General features: G+C 41.6%; 1 protein-coding gene across 1 annotated transcript; it reads right to left on the bottom strand.

Moving 5' to 3' along the window:
* Nucleotides 1-2,771: 2,771 nt before the first annotated feature.
* LOC114910939 (uncharacterized) lies at nucleotides 2,772-12,932 on the bottom strand. Its single transcript, XM_029253533.1, has 3 exons — nucleotides 12,861-12,932; nucleotides 5,931-9,050; nucleotides 2,772-3,892 (listed from the first exon to the last, which is right to left on the bottom strand). The coding sequence occupies exons 2-3, from the start codon at nucleotides 9,016-9,018 to the stop codon at nucleotides 2,772-2,774; spliced, it is 4,209 nt and encodes a 1,402-aa protein (XP_029109366.1). The 5' UTR covers nucleotides 9,019-9,050; nucleotides 12,861-12,932.
* Between the last annotated feature and the right edge of the window lie 3,592 nt (nucleotides 12,933-16,524).

Raw genomic sequence — 16,524 nt, 5'->3', positions numbered from 1 at the left:
TGTCTGATGAATATAAGCCTGGTAGACCTCTTAGATCAGTAGGGACTGGTCAGCTAGTGGTGTCCAGAGTTGAGACAAAGCCGGGTGAAATGACATTTAGTCATTATGCTGCCAGATGCTGGAACCTCCTTCCAGTGAGTATTAAAAATGCCCCAAATGTTACTACTTTTAAGTCTTTACTGAAAACAGTTTTGTTTTCTACTGCTTTTACATAATTGATTTCTTTTCGATTTCTTTTACCTTCGTTACGTGACTGCTACTTTTAATATCTGTTCTTAAATGTCTTAGTATTTTATACTATATTCTTTTAATTTTTGTATGTATTCCTAATTTATGCTTCTACTTATGTCTATTTTTATTTTATGCACTTTATTCCTGTGCAACGCTTTGAATGACCATTGTGTTTAAAAGTGTGCTATACAAATAAACTTGACTTCACTAGTATGATGAAGGAATATTGTATAAGGGTATGAGGAACACAGAGCATATGCACCCAGTGATTCTGGGTTAGGCTCCAGACCCCCGCAAGTACCCTGATCGGGATACACGGTTGATGAAAATGGATGGATGGATGGATGGATGGATGGATCATCTGATACAATTGCCTTTGCAGTTCCATGTGTTCCTTCTCATGTAATGTTAATGTTATTTCACTAGTAAGTAAAATTCCTGGGTAAGAAAACTGTCTCATTTCATAGTTCCTATGATTTCTTGCAGTCGTCAGCTAACCTACTCCACAGATCTTAAATTTCTATACCTAAGAACATACCTCTGTACTTCATAATGGATCCTTTACAATGCTGGTAAAGCACAATTTGAAACAAATGGACCTTACTGTATTAAGGCAATGAAAATCAATATACTAGAGACAAAGATTTTTATTAAAGGACCGAATATGCACAATGTTAATCCTATTGGAAAACCTGGGCCAAGGAAAAACTACATTTTGCAGTAGTGAACCAGTATAGCCAGAGTGAGACAAGCCAAATGTAATGGCAGTAAAACAGAAGGACTCTTCCAAAGTGGCAGTTTGGTCAAGGTTGGGTCACAGTTGCTATGATTTGTAACATTTAAAATTTCCCCCAAAAAGTTTGGGCCAGGAAACAAACCCGTAAACTACACACGCATAGGACCAAATTTTAAAAAGAAAACCTTAATCGATTTCTATCCATGTATGCAATGCAGAAACCTTGTGTGACACATCGTACCCAGTTAAAGGAGTTACCCGGCACAGGTTATTCATGGATGAACTTCCTATTAATTTTATTCTCAAACGCTATAGTTGCAAAACTCAAAACTCACTTCCTAAAAGAAGCAAACAAGAAGGAAATGGCTTGTCAACCTCAGTAGAAGAAAAAACAAAACTCTGAAACAGAAACACAAATTCAACCACATTTCTCACCTATAATAAGCCACAACTTTATCTCTAAAATTCAACGTCTAGTATCTTCTTCCCCTAGTTCCCCACATCTCTTCCATTATACGCTGTTAGGCTGATTCAAGTAGCCACACCTGGTGCTCCTTTTCTCTCAAGTCACACCCAGGTTGTGGTTGCCAATCTGGGCAGGATTTGGGCATGGCCAGGCTCTACTCTGCCACCTCTCACACCCCTTCTGATAAGTTCCTAGGTAAAGTTCCTACTGATGTGAAGGTAATAAATTACAAAAGTGACAAATTTACAACAAATAAAAAACATATAGTTACAATAACTATTTATAAATGCACAAAGATTTTACCCTGTCAGCTGACTATCTATCCCAGTCACAATCCACTACACAAATTACAAAATCAGGCATTCACATTTCGAACATTCATCTGATTAACATTTAACATGTCCTACAAGACCTTTATTTATTCATTTTGCTGACACTTTTCTCCAAAGTAACATGCAGTGTTATAATTATTCACCCTTTTATACAGCTGGACACTTTAAGTGCCTTGATCAATTTGAACCCAGCTGCTTACATTTCAAAGTGATTATTTTCAGACAAAGAATGGTGAGGAAGATTATTATATTCAGGTTCTTGTGTTTTTCAACTGTGCGGGTGGCACAGTGAGTGGCGTTGTTGTCTCACAGCACCTGGGTGGCGTGAGAGGATGTGGGTTCGATTCCCTGCTCAGCCTGTGTGGAGGTTGCGTGTTCTCCCTGTGTCTGTGTGGTTTTCCTCCCGGTGCTCTGGTTTCCTCCCACAGTCCAAAGACATGCTGTTCAGGTTCACCCATAGTGTGTGAGTGACAGAGAGAGTGTGTTCCACTGATGTATGGATGAGTGACCCATTATAAATAGTGTATCTAGCAGTGTAAGTCACCTTGGTGAATAAGGTGTGTGGGCTGATAACACTACATAGAGTTCATCGTAAGTTGCTTTGGAAAAAAGTGTCTGCTAAATAAGTAAATGGTTTTAAAAAATTTACCAGGAACAAACTGCCTAAAAGTAAAACTGTATGGTTATTCATTGTAATTTAATGTATTGCAAAACATTTTCCTTATATTATTCATCATTTTGGGTTATTTTGGCACGAACTTGGGATGGGCTTGGAACAAACTGGAATTCTTCCATTAAGAAATAATGGAACAAGTAATTTCATTACATTGTTTTTTGATATTCAATCTGTTTTTCATAAGCAAATCGGGACTGGATAACGGGGGACAAGCATGCTTACATTAACCAAAAAGTGCCCTCTAGCCTCAAGTACATGAAATTGACAAATGATGCACAACGCTTGCACTACAGACAGAAACCGCACACCTATACATCTGCTCTTGGCCTGTCAATCCTCCACCTTAAGCCAACCTTTCTTGTAATCCATTAGCAGCTCTAGGTAGTACTGCCACTCAGGTTCGCTGTCATACTTCACCTCAAAAACGGTCTTCAAGGGGTTGGGGTGGGGCTCATGTACACGCACCACCACTCCCTTGTACCACACTTCTGATTTATCTTTCTCTTCATATAGGTGGCAAATTCTCTTTCCGACTAGTTCGGGGTAGCGTTCCTTCATGGCCTGCCTTGCCGTGCGTACTGCTGAGCGCAGAACCCATCTCCTACGCTGTTTGCTGTGGTTGGCTGACAGGTAGGAGCAGTATTTGATGTGAACCATGGATCTATGCAGATGCAGTGCCTTTGTAGACTTGCGCAGATCCAGGGTCTTTGTGGAACGGCAGAGCCGAACAGCCTTAGATGAACTGCGCGTAGATCGCAGGCCTTGAGAAGAGCCCCCTTTCACACGTTTGGCCACTTGTCCATGTATTTTCCATGTTATTTCTCTGTAATTTCTTCCCCCTGCAGCTTTTCTGTTTTCTGTGTACACAGGTGGGCCGCAGCTCCCTGATTTGCAGGTACGCGGATGAATGGACTCAGACCCAACTGGACCCTTGTTGAACAGGACCTTTCTTAACTTCAGGATCATACCTGAGTGTGTCTGGGAATTTGGCAGCGTTGTGGAGGTAGAACAGTGGCTTTGGCATGAAACTGCATATGTTCGTTCTGTCTCAGTGTCACTGCCTGTTGAGAAGTCATCAGACATCACAGGAGCCCATGCACTGTCAGGTACTCCCATTCCATCCTGCTCCAGGTGAGATGAATCCTGCTCCATCTTCACCTTAACATTCTCCAGGTCTTCTCTGCAAGTACCTTGAGAACTTTCTTCCTCTTTACTAAGGGATTTTACAATACTCCAGTTATTAACATAACCCTCGTGTTGTAAGTGTTCCTCAGAAAACAGTCTTTTTGACACATTCTTCCTTCTGCCTTGTCTCCTCTGCTTCTTAAAGCACACCTTATTCTTAGGGGAATCTTGCACAGAGAAACTGCTCTGGGAACATTTTGCACTGTAATCGCTGTCTTTTAGATGAACTTGCTGTTCCTTCTTCACAGTAGTACTAAGTTCTGCTCCTGAAAGACAAATACCTTCATATTACAAAACCATTATAGGGGAGTTCTAGTGACACACACACACACACACACACACACACACACACACACACACACACACACACACACACACACACACAGTTTCAGAACCGCTTGTCCCATACAGGGTCGCGGGGGAACCGGAGCCTACCCGGCAACACAGGGCGTAAGGCCGGAGGGGGAGGGGACACACCCAGGACGGGACGCCAGTCCGTCGCAAGGCACCCCAAGTGGGACTCAAACCCCAGACCCACCGGAGAGCAGGACTGTGGTCCAACCCACTGCGCCACCACACTGACACAGCACCATTCCGCAAATAAAAGTAATGAAGTTTTAAAGTTTTATTCAGCAGTTCAGCACTCAAACTAACACTGGTGAGGCAGGCCTCCCTGAACAAAAACAATACACTCCTTAAATACAAATTAGAGTTGGTGTCAGCTACTAACAACTTGCCATTGGTCAGATCATATGTTTACATGACATTAATTTAGTTATTAAAACGATTCACAAAATATGACACTTAGGATGAGGACATAGGGTATTTCTGAGGACAGAAAGAAAAGAAAAAATCAAACATGAACATCTTGTACGAGGACAGGGGCATAGGGTAAAAGGCAAGATGGAGCCAGAACATCTGGCAGCTGGGGTCTCACAGCAACCCTGTGTACATGACCTCCGTAGTGTGCAACAACAGACAGCATAAATTATTCTCTCACACTCACCCCTTTCAAAATTTCATTACAATTAACAACGCAATCCTTGGTCACGGTAAGGACAAAAACTTTCAAATAAGGGAAAATTCCCTTGCAGCCCCCTCAGGGTGACCTTGTCCTCGCAGCCGGGACTTCCTTAGTTACACTGATGTGTCGTAATCAAGGTCAGCAAGGAATGCCACCTCTTTGAAAGTGTTATCATGCTCAAATTGCTCAGCATCAAGTGACGGAGACAGGGCAAAGTATACAGGACAACAACCAAGAAGAAAACTTACACCATACATTACTGATCTCATTAAATTAAGTACACACACACACACGTTGGCTGAAGCCACCTGTCCCAAGCGGGGTCACGGCGAGCCGGAGCCTAACCCGGCAACACAGGGCGTAAGGCTGGAGGGGGAGGGGACACACCCAGGACGGGACGTCAGTGTATACTAGGGTATCACCCTCCTTTGTTCCCATGAATCCCAACAGCTAATGATGTCCCTGCCATGGAGGACTGGTACAAGTAAAGTGAGGCCCACGTACACCTGCAGCGTGCGGTAGGGTCCAAGAAAAGGCAGACACATCGGTAGCAATGGAAAATGCCTATCTGCTTAGTCAGCAGCTCTGTCTCACTTCACATGACATTTGTTTAAAACTCAGGCTCAAATATCCCCACTTTCCTGTCTCCCTGCTCAAACTTGTAAGTTCATCCATTCTACAGGATTCTTTGTCTGCTTGACCTCTGCCTTCAAGGGAGGTGGACGGCTCTCCAGTCCACATGCCCTTGAATCTCATTAAGTCAGGCTTAAAAGGAACACAAGTGCTGGGGGTCTCTGCAGAATTTCACAAGTGGCTACAGAAGCACAACCATATTAGGCACCACTTCCGGACAGTCTGACTACAACCATACATTTGTTTAATCTCAGTGTCCACAAATTTATCTTGAATCTGTGCACCAGCAATCTTGTTACAGAATCCAAGCAATGCTATATATTTAATGCAGATTTTCTTTCAGTTTTGTGTAAAAAATATGTTCAGTTCTGCTTGTTCCTTCAAATAAAAAGGAAGCACAGCAATGCAGTTTTTCTTAAATGCAATGTATATTTTCAAAATGAAGCAAAACCTTTATATTTTACTACCCTAGTAATGTATAATGAAGTGAAAAAGGTGTTTAAAAACCCAGAAACTAGACACAGAGAAAGGACCATGAATACGAATTTAAAATGGATATAATGTAGAAAAAAAGAAGTGCAATAAGATGCTGTCTTGAACAATTATGGTGGTAGAAGTACCATATGGCGATAGCCACAGTAGCTTACCTAAGCGCTTGCTGGCACAGACATGGTAAAAGAGGTTCAGCACATCTGGATAAACATCTGGAAGGTGCTTCAGGGATAGAAGCCTTCGGAGCTTTGAGGAACAGGCATGTCCCTGAAGTTTTGCAAAGTGCCGCTCTTCAGAGAGTGTTGTGGGTCGCAACTCCACCTTGAGTTCTTGGAGGAGCTGATCAATGGATGTGCCTGGCACCTGTGGGAAGAGGCTCTCCTTCACAACTAGCATAGGGACGAAGACCATTCCTGCCCGAACAACGTGAGGAAAAGGGCATTTATTGCTAGAAACAAAGTCCTTTAACTGGCTAATGATTTGCTGGAATGCTGCAACAGTATCATTACATCTAAGCCATGAGTCTTTGACTGCTGCTCTCAGAAGACTGGAGATACTCTGGGATTTATCCTGAGAGGAAGCACATAAACCAAGGCCTGTCTTGTCCAACCAGGCTCTCAGCTCCTGTTCTGGGGTACAGGAGACAGAGTCTAAGATGAGTCTGCAGAGCGATTGATGAAGCTCCATGAAATGATGTTGAGCGCATCTGGAGGTTTTCATATTGGTGGTGGTTTCCACCAACAGCTTCGGTTGAGGGTTGGGCCCCCAAGAGTGAAAAGGATCTTTAGTGGTGTTATCTGAGGGAGACTTCAGCATGTCTGGTAGAAAAGTTTTGAAAGCAGAGAGTTTAGGTTGTTGGTGAGGGACATGCTGTAGCCAAAACTGTGTGTTTAAAGGTCTAGGCGATGGTATTGACTGTTGTGGGCCAGGATGCAGAAGCAGTAAGCTATTATTGCTACAGCTGAGCTCAGGGGTATCCATGGCTCCATGCACCTTGGAGGAGTGAGTCCTGTACTCTGCTGAGCAATGCGCCAGTTTCTGGAGCTTACAAGTAGAATCATCTGACTCAGACTTTCTCACGCTTAGGTCAAGAACACAGGCAGATAAAGCAGTCAGAAAATCTTCTTTTTTAGGCACCTCTTTACATTCATTCTCATTAATTTCAAATGAACAGTTTGTGACCTCATCTGCATTTTCCTCCGTTTTTATTTTTTGAAATTCCATCTTGATTGAGACATTCTCACAAGAAGACTGTGAAACAATTACAGGCTTCAATCTGTGTTCAATCTCATGTAATTCTTGCTGTGAGTCATTGTCAAAGTTTTGTCTTCCAGGGTTTATTTTCTTTGTAACTGATTCCGAATTACCACCCCCAAGCATATTTTGCGCCGGTAGCATTCCTGTTGCTTCCAGATAGGCTTTATAAGGAGCCAAGCTAAACACACTGTGGATAACTGGCATGGGAGGAGAAGGAGGAAGATCTGGTCCCTCCACCCATTTGTCATAAAGCTCCTCATTTTTTGGATTCTCAAGTCTATTTTGTACATTTTCACTGGCAATTTGTTTTAAATTAGAAGATTGATTAATGATAACTTTGTTTGTGTTATTTAAAGTTGTGACATTTTCTGCTGTAAACAATGAAGAACAAGGGTCTGAGTGACTTGACTGTACATCAGTTCCTCCAGTTTCCCTTTGACAGCGGTTAGTGATGCTGTGATTAACTGATCCATTTGGACTTGTCAATCTGTCATCCATTTTTGGACTTTCACGTAGATTGCACTGTGGTTTGGAGTCATGGCAAAAATTTTCATGATCAAAACGTGGCTGCACACGATGAAATGCACCAGACCCAAAACCCTGACTACAAAGTCCTACTGAAGATGGCAACACGCGTGATTTCTTCTCAGAGTAATCCTCCACTTGTTCAGCATGTGGTATAGATAGAGTAAAACCAGGTCCATCTGAAAATGTCCTCTTTTGGCCTGAATTTAGGTGCATCTTGTGTAACTGGTAAGCAGAGACTTCATAGCTATTAAGACATGAATGACTTGATGGAGAAATAGAACAAGAAGATGAAGTTTCATCAGAAGCAGGATGAGGCACAAGGTATTGGTCTGCAGCACTCTGTTTGTTTACAGGGCTTGAAACTGTATGCCTGTGATTCCCTCTAATATCTGCATATACTGCACCATTTGGAACATTCAAACTCTCCTGTACATAATAAAATGCAGGGTGTAAGGGTCTCTGTGTGTGCTTAGGGCCATCAGGAATGTGGTCTGTGTAGAGTTTGTCTGAGTGTGAGAGAGTCATCTGCTGCATCTCCTCATAACTGCCAGAAGATGACACTGGAAGAGTGTGGTATACTTTAGAAGGAAACTGTAAATGGTGATATTGACCTACAGAGGGGCTTAGCAGTGAGCATGAAGAATCTACATGAGGAAAACTGCGGTAGTTTGGTTCTAGAAAAGCAGGCATTTTGATGGGACCGGAGTGTTCAATGGTACGGTAGTCTTCTGGTTGTGCCTCCTGTAAGGTAAGCCTTTGTTTGTGCTCCAGCATCTGTCGCTGCATCAATGCTTCACATTCCTTTCTCTGCAGAAGTGATATGGGACTATATTCTGACATCAACTCCTGATCAAACGTGGTAGGATGGATCCTTGAACCTCTGTGATGAATTCTGTATGATGGTCCTGAAGGACACTGATTCTCCAAACAGCAGGATTTGTGCCCATAAACAGGTTTAGGAATGGCTAGGTTAACAGAGTCAGTTTTCTGAGAAACATTTGTATTTCCTATACCAAGCTTACTTAAAGGAACAGACATGTGATCCCCTAGAATGCTTGGTCTGCGCATCTCTAGAAGTTGGTTTGAAAATGTCAGTTTTTGTTTGGGTGTAAAGTCTTTTGGCTCCAAGTAAGGACTTTCTTCTATGGGAACGGCTGTGTGTTCTGGTCTATAAGAAATCTGACTTGGTAATGGCCTATTCGTAATTGAGGTGTTAAGTACTGGGTTCTTATTGATTTGCAAGTATGTCTTTGATGGATTCCAGTGGGGTGAAATGTCTTTGCCCTCTTTCCCGCCGAAGCATAATGACAAATATTTTTCTGATTCCTCATTTGAATACCTGGACAGACTCTGTGATGCAGAGAACCCATGAAGACCTATCTCCTCCACAGGTCTCAGTAGCCTGGGCAACTTGTTGTGAACCGCAGAGTCCGCAAAAGTCTGTATGTTGCTCCTCATTTCTTGATCGACCTGTTATTTTCATCCCCAAGCTGAAAAAAGAAAAAAAAGTGTAATCAAAAAGTATTGCAGTGACATAAACTTGATTATATTAACATATTCACAATTTTTTCCAAACTTTATTAGCCAACGGGGCAGCTGGTAGCGCAGTGGTTAAAGCAAGTGCTTTTGGACCCAGAAGTTGCAGGTTTGATTCCCACCTCCGGCTGCAATGCCCATGAGTAAGGTACTTACCCTAAATTTCTCCAGTAAAAGTACCCAGCTGTATAAATGGGTAAATAATTATAAATAACTTAACACTAAGTTGCTTTGGGAAAAAGCGAGATAAATGTAAATAAAACTTGTGAAAAATAAATGGCTCTCGTGTCTCTTCTCCACCTCGATCTCTCTGTCCTCCCTGTCGGACCTGTTAAGAATGTGCGTGTAAGTTGAAGTTCCTGTTTAACTTTTCTCTCTTTGTTTATGTTCAAGGGTAAACGGATGCGACTGAAATATCCCATATCCCCCCATATCCTCTCTATATGTATAACCAATCACAGCGTTCTGTTGCTTCACATTACCTTTTGTGGTTTTGTCCCTAGACCCCGACTCACTTTCTAAACCAATGAGAGCTTATTTCTTTGTTCTGCAAAATAGTATATAATCTTTGTGCACACGCAATAAACTTGAGGAGGATTTGGAACGAAATACGCTGCTTGTTCTTGTGTCCTACTCCTCCCAGTGATCACTGGTCTCTGGTGTCCGGAGGCTGAGATAGAAATTAAAATAATTTCTAATCTAACAAAACTATTGAAAACTAACAAAATATACATCACCACTTACACAAACATTTACAATAATTCATTTAGCAGACGCTTTTCTCCAAAGCGATGTACATCACAGCAAAAATACAATTTGTGCATTACATTAAGTGAAAGAGACATAGCTGCAGACATGTAATTCTTAAGTAAACCTAGTTTGTTACTTTCCACTTGATGAACTGATGTTCATCGATCGAGTAGGTGCACAAAACGCAGGATAGATGAATCCTGATAACCTTCCTACAAATTTTTTTTTTGTTGTTTGCTTTTTTATAAGCTACACAAACATTCACATACAATGCAGGAGGAGAGGCTGTGTAAAGGCTTATCTGGGGATGATCATAAAGTTATGGTGCATGAACATTTACACCATACATGAGCTGAAGAGATCTTGGGTGAAGTGAGTCTGGAAAAGATGAGTTTTCAAACCCTTCTTAAATGTGCACAGAGCTTCAGCAGTTCTGAGTCAGAGGGGAAGGTCATTCCACCACAATGGAGCCAGAACCAAAAACCTCCATGTCCTCAAAATGATAAAATGAAGAGTACAGCAACCAAGAACAAAAGATTGCTCAACCTTGTTCAGGTCATTCCCAACCATGCAATTCCTGTCTATAGTTGCTCCCCTCGGGCCCCCAAAAAAGACATCCCATAATGCACAGCAAGGCAAACAAACACTGGTAAGAATTCGAACCAGCTCAAAGGTAGGGCGCCTTGGTGGGGGCACAGCGAATGGAGACTTCCCTGGATGACAGAGGCGACTATGCGCACTACTGGCAGGGGGTGACAGTGACAAGTGAACATAAAAGTGAGGAGGCTACACAGCACACTGAAGGAGCAGCACCCAACTGGCGCTGTACAACACTCATCTGCTGGCACTGCAGGAAGAAGGGACACTGCTCGTGTTTGACTGCTAAGAGACCTTTGCATCGCAGACTCCTGAAAGGTCCCCTAGACACCACACCAGAAGGGAAAATCCGCCCCGCAGGCAGCGCATGCAACAGGTCAGAGTCATCTTTCCCTGTGGGATGCCAGGGCTCCCTCCGGAGGTTGTGGTGCTTAGAGGGTTGAGCTGCAGAGCACTCATCAACACTGGCTTGGAAGTCTCCATTCTCCAGGTGGACATGTTGCCAGGGACCAGTAAGTGGTACCTGGAGGGGTGGACTAAGACCTCTGCCAGTCTGCACACCATGACAGGGCAGACGGTCCAAAGTGGGGGTGTTGGTGCCCAAGTGTTGTGATCAGAAGCAGGTGCCTAGAGCACGAGTTCTAGCAGGCCTCATACAGGATTCCTGCATCGTGGGGACAGACCTCCTCATCAGGATGGCAGTGTGTTCAACCTGGATTGATGTTCTCTAGACCTGGGTAAAGAAACCATCCACAGGTCAAAAGCAGGTGGCCCACTCCCTGGGTGCACAAAGGACTGCAGGGAGCCATGGGGGGGAAAGGAACCAAACTGCAGTGCGAGAGGAGGTCTGGGAACAACAGCCATAGGGGCAGAAGGAACTGCACAAGACCCAGAGAGTCTTGTGGGAACCTATTTGGTCGTCTCCGTCCAGGGGCACCTAGTCACCTGATAATGCCATGTACAGGAGAGACAAGTCCAGGTGGTGCAGACATACAAAGTAGGTGACAGACGGGACAGTGGTTTACCAGGTCTGAGGTCGGTGCTCACAGGTCCGCGTTAACGTGGAGCCCGGCTACAGAAACTACAGACCCCCCCCATCGCTACAAAGACCTGGTGGGTTGACTGTGGGTTGCCAGGTGTAATGTAGCAGCAGCAGGGGGAACTGTAGTTCTCCCATGGTGCATTGCTGCCACCATGTGAGTATATAGTTTCAGGGCAAATGGAAGTTATGGGGGAATTGTTTGCCCCAGAGTTCTTTGTGTAACAGAGCTTCAGTGGGTGTGTGTGTGTGCTCTGTGAGTGCTTTTGCTTCACCAGACTTAGGAAGAATAAATCTCATCTCCTTTCACTTGTCTCACAAATCATTCTTTACTCACTGCGCCAACGACAGGGTCCAGATGGGTTGTTACAACATTGAACCTTATCCTTAACCCCTTTTACAAAATAGTCCACTTTTTCGCTATTTGTAACCATAAAATCTCCAGATTAGCTCCAGAGTATTTCTGCGTTATATCATTTCAAGTCCATTTCCACAAACAAATGTTTTCAGCAAGAGCTCATGAATTTTCAAGGTTAATTTTTCTTCTCATAGGTATTGTCTTCTATACCTGTGATAAAATGCGCTGGAATAGAGCCTTGTTCCTTGAAAAATTATTTAATAATAAAGTTCTGTTAGCACCTCGGGACTCCTTCCTGAGTTATTCAGTTTTTTTTTCTACAAATAATTTTCAGTTTCTTGGCAGAGAAGTCGCTACTTTCATAGATGCTAAGAATGGAGTCTTAATCATGCTTTTTAAAAAGAAGCAGTGGAACTGGAATCTCCTCAAGATCTCTATCTATCGCGATCCGTTTTTTAAAACCTTTGCCGCTCAGAGGAATTATAAAACTGCTTAAATAAAGGAGTTATTGTCACTTTTTCTTATGTGATGTCTTGCGTAACGGTTTTGATAGGTATTTAGTGGGGAGTCATTTAAATACGTGGTTGTGAATAAGGCAAGAGAGTATCAGTATGTTATAAGCTAAAGATACTCTTTGGAAATCAGTAATGCGTCGTGATTTATATTTTATTGTTTAAAAATGTACTGCCTGGAAGTCGATAACGAATACCATCTGATTAATCTTATCTATTCTTAAGAGTAGTAAACTTTGTAGCAAAAATACTTGCATTTTCATAATGATGTCATCTTTACCTCCAGTAACTGAAAAACACTAAAAGGCATTACACTTATCTCAGACTAGTTGTGTAACATTCAATTTCATTGTTAAAAAAAAATAACGATTATATATATATATATATATATATATATATATATATATATATATATATAATATTAGCGCTGTCAGTTTGCCCTAGGTATCGTCGATACAATTCAGATTTATGAGAAGAATGCAATGCTTAAGAAAACTGTCACGCTTACCTTCACTTTGTTCTTTTTGAATAATAATGTTGTCTTTCTAAGCCTTTGGCTAATTTTGAAACGCTCAACTCCAGCAGCGCTTTCAGTCAGGAGTTTCTCCGCTAAGAAGGTGCCGTCTCCCATCTCACAACTGCTCCGTATTGATGGAAATATCGGGTTCCGACTCACGTGCGACCGAACCCGCTCGAGCGACGGTGGGGCGAGAGAACATGATTGAACTGACAGCTGTTTATAGGATCCAGGGGGCGGAGACTGTCTGCTGCATTTACCGCGTTTTCGCCATCATTCATTGGCTCTCGCTCCAGAGCCATGTCACCGCACAGTCGTAAGAAATCATGTTACAGAATATAAGTGCATGGTAAAAATTCCAGTCTAAGGCTTTAATAAATCATCTGGACATTCTTACAGAATGTAGACTTTACATTTATAATTATAATACTACTACTAATAATAATAGATGGAATTTTTTAAATCAATTTGTATATACGTTTTGACCCTTTTCTATTACCTTGACCTTTTTGTTTGCTCCTCCAATTGATATCATATATTCATACCATCTGCTTGGCTTGTTCCAAACGGAGCTCATTCATCTCCACCCTCGGGTTTTAGGCTGCAATTAGGAGAAGGAGAAGCTTCTTCTTTGAGATGTTTATAGGTTTGCTCTCACCTCTTGGAGCAGTTTGTTGTATAGGTGCTTTATGCTCCTGTCCCAGCAAAGGTGGCTGTCCTTCACTGAGCTGGACACTCAGCGGACATTTGTGGACATCACGTACTCATTAACAGCAATCCAGTCGATCATGTTCCGAAACCCCGAAAACCGGTTTCATCTGGAATGTCCAGATGATTTATAAACCTTGGACTTGAATTTTTACCATATGGACTTATATTCTGTAAAATTTCTTGTTTTACCAGATGCTTTTCACCTAAAACACTTGCTATTTAATAATCTAGCAAGTTACAACAAACAAAAACATCTTGGTCACTTCCCAGTACATTGTTAGAAAGTGACTCAACAAAAGAGCTTTAGACATCAATTGCTCAGACAAATTAACAAAATGTCTTTAAATTTTTTGCATATACTGTATATAATATATATATATATATATATATATATAATACCAGTATATGTCTAATAATAAGTTTAATAAAACTTTATAATGACAAATCTGAATGCCCAATACACTAAGAACTTCATATAACTGAGCTGACAGTTTGTCATTATACAGTATGTATCTTTATTTGATCATTTCACAGTCCTCAGTCTTCCCCCAAAGGTCCCTTTAGGCATACAGAAAGAAGTACGTTGACAAACCATGAAAAATGTCAGTTATGGTACATTTAGAGAGCAAGTAAAGAGTAGTAATTGCTCTAATGTTCACAAATGATAAAATACTCAATTTATCATTCTGCATGACCATTTCATCACCTGGAAAATACACTGTTATGCTGTACTCAGATGCTTTAATTTCGAGTAATTATTGCATCATGCTAACTGCTGCAAGCAATGGATAATTGCGTATCCCTGTGGGCAGGAGTAGTATTGTCTAGACAAGCTGTGGCTTCAGCAGTCCATTGGAGTCTCTTGGGCAATGCATTTCACCTAGGATGATAATATGGGAAAGCTCTTTCCAAAGCACTCCCTAAGCTACTTTCATTTCCAGAAGCTATGGAAACTTACCTTGAGGCTTTATAAATGGTGTGGTCCTGAGATTTGCACAAAAGCCCTATAGTTCAACACTGTCCCCTGTGACCTTTCACAACTTGGAAAAACCATGCTGACATTTATTTACGTGATGACTTCTACATGATGCTGGGGACAGAAAACGTAGTTTTGCAAAGAAAATTTAATACATTTCCAAAATAATATTCAGATTATAATTACAGTACAAGATTACTCTTTAAACTTTAGTTTTTTCTGATCTGTATTATTGCATATATTTTACAGTGGATTTAGTCAGAGTGAAAAGAAACAAAAATCGTGATAGTGTTACTGAGAGTGTCCTGTCATTTATTTCTCAAAGTAGGTTATGCAGCACTCACTACCCTTTAACTGCCCATTAGATTTGGCAACTACGGGCAGATTTTTCCTCTAATTCTTGATCAGCCATTCGCGGCACTGCGGAGAAATTTTGGCCTTTGAAGAACTGCTACAGCTCTCTCCTCAGCTCTACCTACATTCAATCAGTTTATCAGGTACAAGAGAAATTGGTTATTTTACTCTGCTCTGCACTAACATTGCTGAGGCGTACAACTCCACAGCACTCCTCTGTCTTGGGAGACTGAGCCACAGCTGGCCTACCTCATGCCTGTGTACAAGCATATTGTACAACAACTGGTGACCATCAGACAATGGAGAAATGGCCACCAGAGGCTGATAAGGCTTTGATAAGTTGCTTTGAAAGCAAAAACTGGGAGGTTCTACATGACCACATGGGGAGGATATAGATGGACTAAATGAGAGTGTAATGTTACTATTCACTTCACCCTGCCCTCTCATGTATATACAGTAACTGTGCATTTCTGTTTACTTAACATTTATCTAGAAAATACAACCATATAACACTGATTTGTAAGCTGTTGCACTGGCTTCAAGGTAAGTTTAGAGTATTATTATAAAATCTCACTCTTGACATATAAAACAGTATGTCTATATATGCATGTGTTTTATGTGTGTACTATGTTGAATATTTATGCTGTTGCAACCAACTGGAATGTCTTCCTCCAATTTATGGTTTCATTCATTCATTCAAAAGATTCTTTGTCTAAGCATGCAGTGTTGTCAGGTTGAAGCCAGAATTCTCTTAGACTAAGAATATCTGTTTTGGAGTGGAGAATAATGTCACTGACCAAGGACAACTTCACTACTCACAGAAAGAAATGGTAAACAATGCACACTGAATGTTCTTCTAATAGTGCGGTGGCACAATGGAGCTGCCACCTCACAGCACCTAAGCTGTTCAGACATACGTTTAAATTTGGTTCAGTCTATGCGGTGTTTGTACATTCTCCCTGTATCTGTGGGGGTTTCCCCTGGGTGCTCTGGTTTTCTTCCACAGTCCAAAGACATGGAGTTCAGTTGACACAAATTTCCTGTATTGTGTGAATGGGGGTGTGTGGCTACCCTGTGATGAACTGGCATCCAATCCAAGATGTTAAAAAAGCTTTATATCTATGTGCAACATGGCAAAAAATAAATACACAAAAATTATTGTTTCTGTCCCATTACAAGTAATGTAAATTGGAGATTCTTCAGTAGGTTATACTCCTTAAAACTGCAGGTTAAAGACCTGGTATGGTTCCAAGTGTTTATCTTTTCTTAAGAATTGGGGTGATTTCTTGGAAAGTTCTGTAATACTGACCATCTCCTTCCTAAGTTGAGGTGATCCTTAGTTTTAACCCAAGATATGGCTAAAAGTTGCTAGCATGACAGTTCAGAACACCACCTGAGCCACAGTCTAGTAATTTAAGTGGTGATTACCATTCCTATATTTAAGTAAACAAATCCAGACAGTCCACAGAGCCACAATTAAGTGTGAACCCTTCTCTAGGGGTCTTTGTGCTGCTAGTTTAATTACTATTAAAACACTCACTCTCATAAACTGCCTGTCCTAGCAGTGTAGAGTCTATCTTGGATTCACCAGGCATGATGTTGGAAGATTCACTA

This window comes from Scleropages formosus, chromosome 7 (assembly GCF_900964775.1).
Source record: "Scleropages formosus chromosome 7, fSclFor1.1, whole genome shotgun sequence".
In the NCBI taxonomy this organism is placed as follows: domain Eukaryota; kingdom Metazoa; phylum Chordata; class Actinopteri; order Osteoglossiformes; family Osteoglossidae; genus Scleropages; species Scleropages formosus.
The sequence above is the reverse complement of the archived record's forward strand: the minus strand, read 5'-3'. Positions and strand labels throughout refer to the sequence as shown.

What these genes read in the sequence shown, in the direction of transcription:
- LOC114910939 (XM_029253533.1), bottom strand. Translation starts at nt 9,018, where the DNA reads ATGAGGAGCAACATACAGACTTTTGCGGACTCTGCGGTTCACAACAAG. An exon ending in CTGTGCCAGCAAGCGCTTAG is followed by an intron (nt 3,893 to 5,930) that starts GTAAGCTACTGT and finishes TTTGTCTTTCAG; the next exon opens with GAGCAGAACTTAGTACTACT.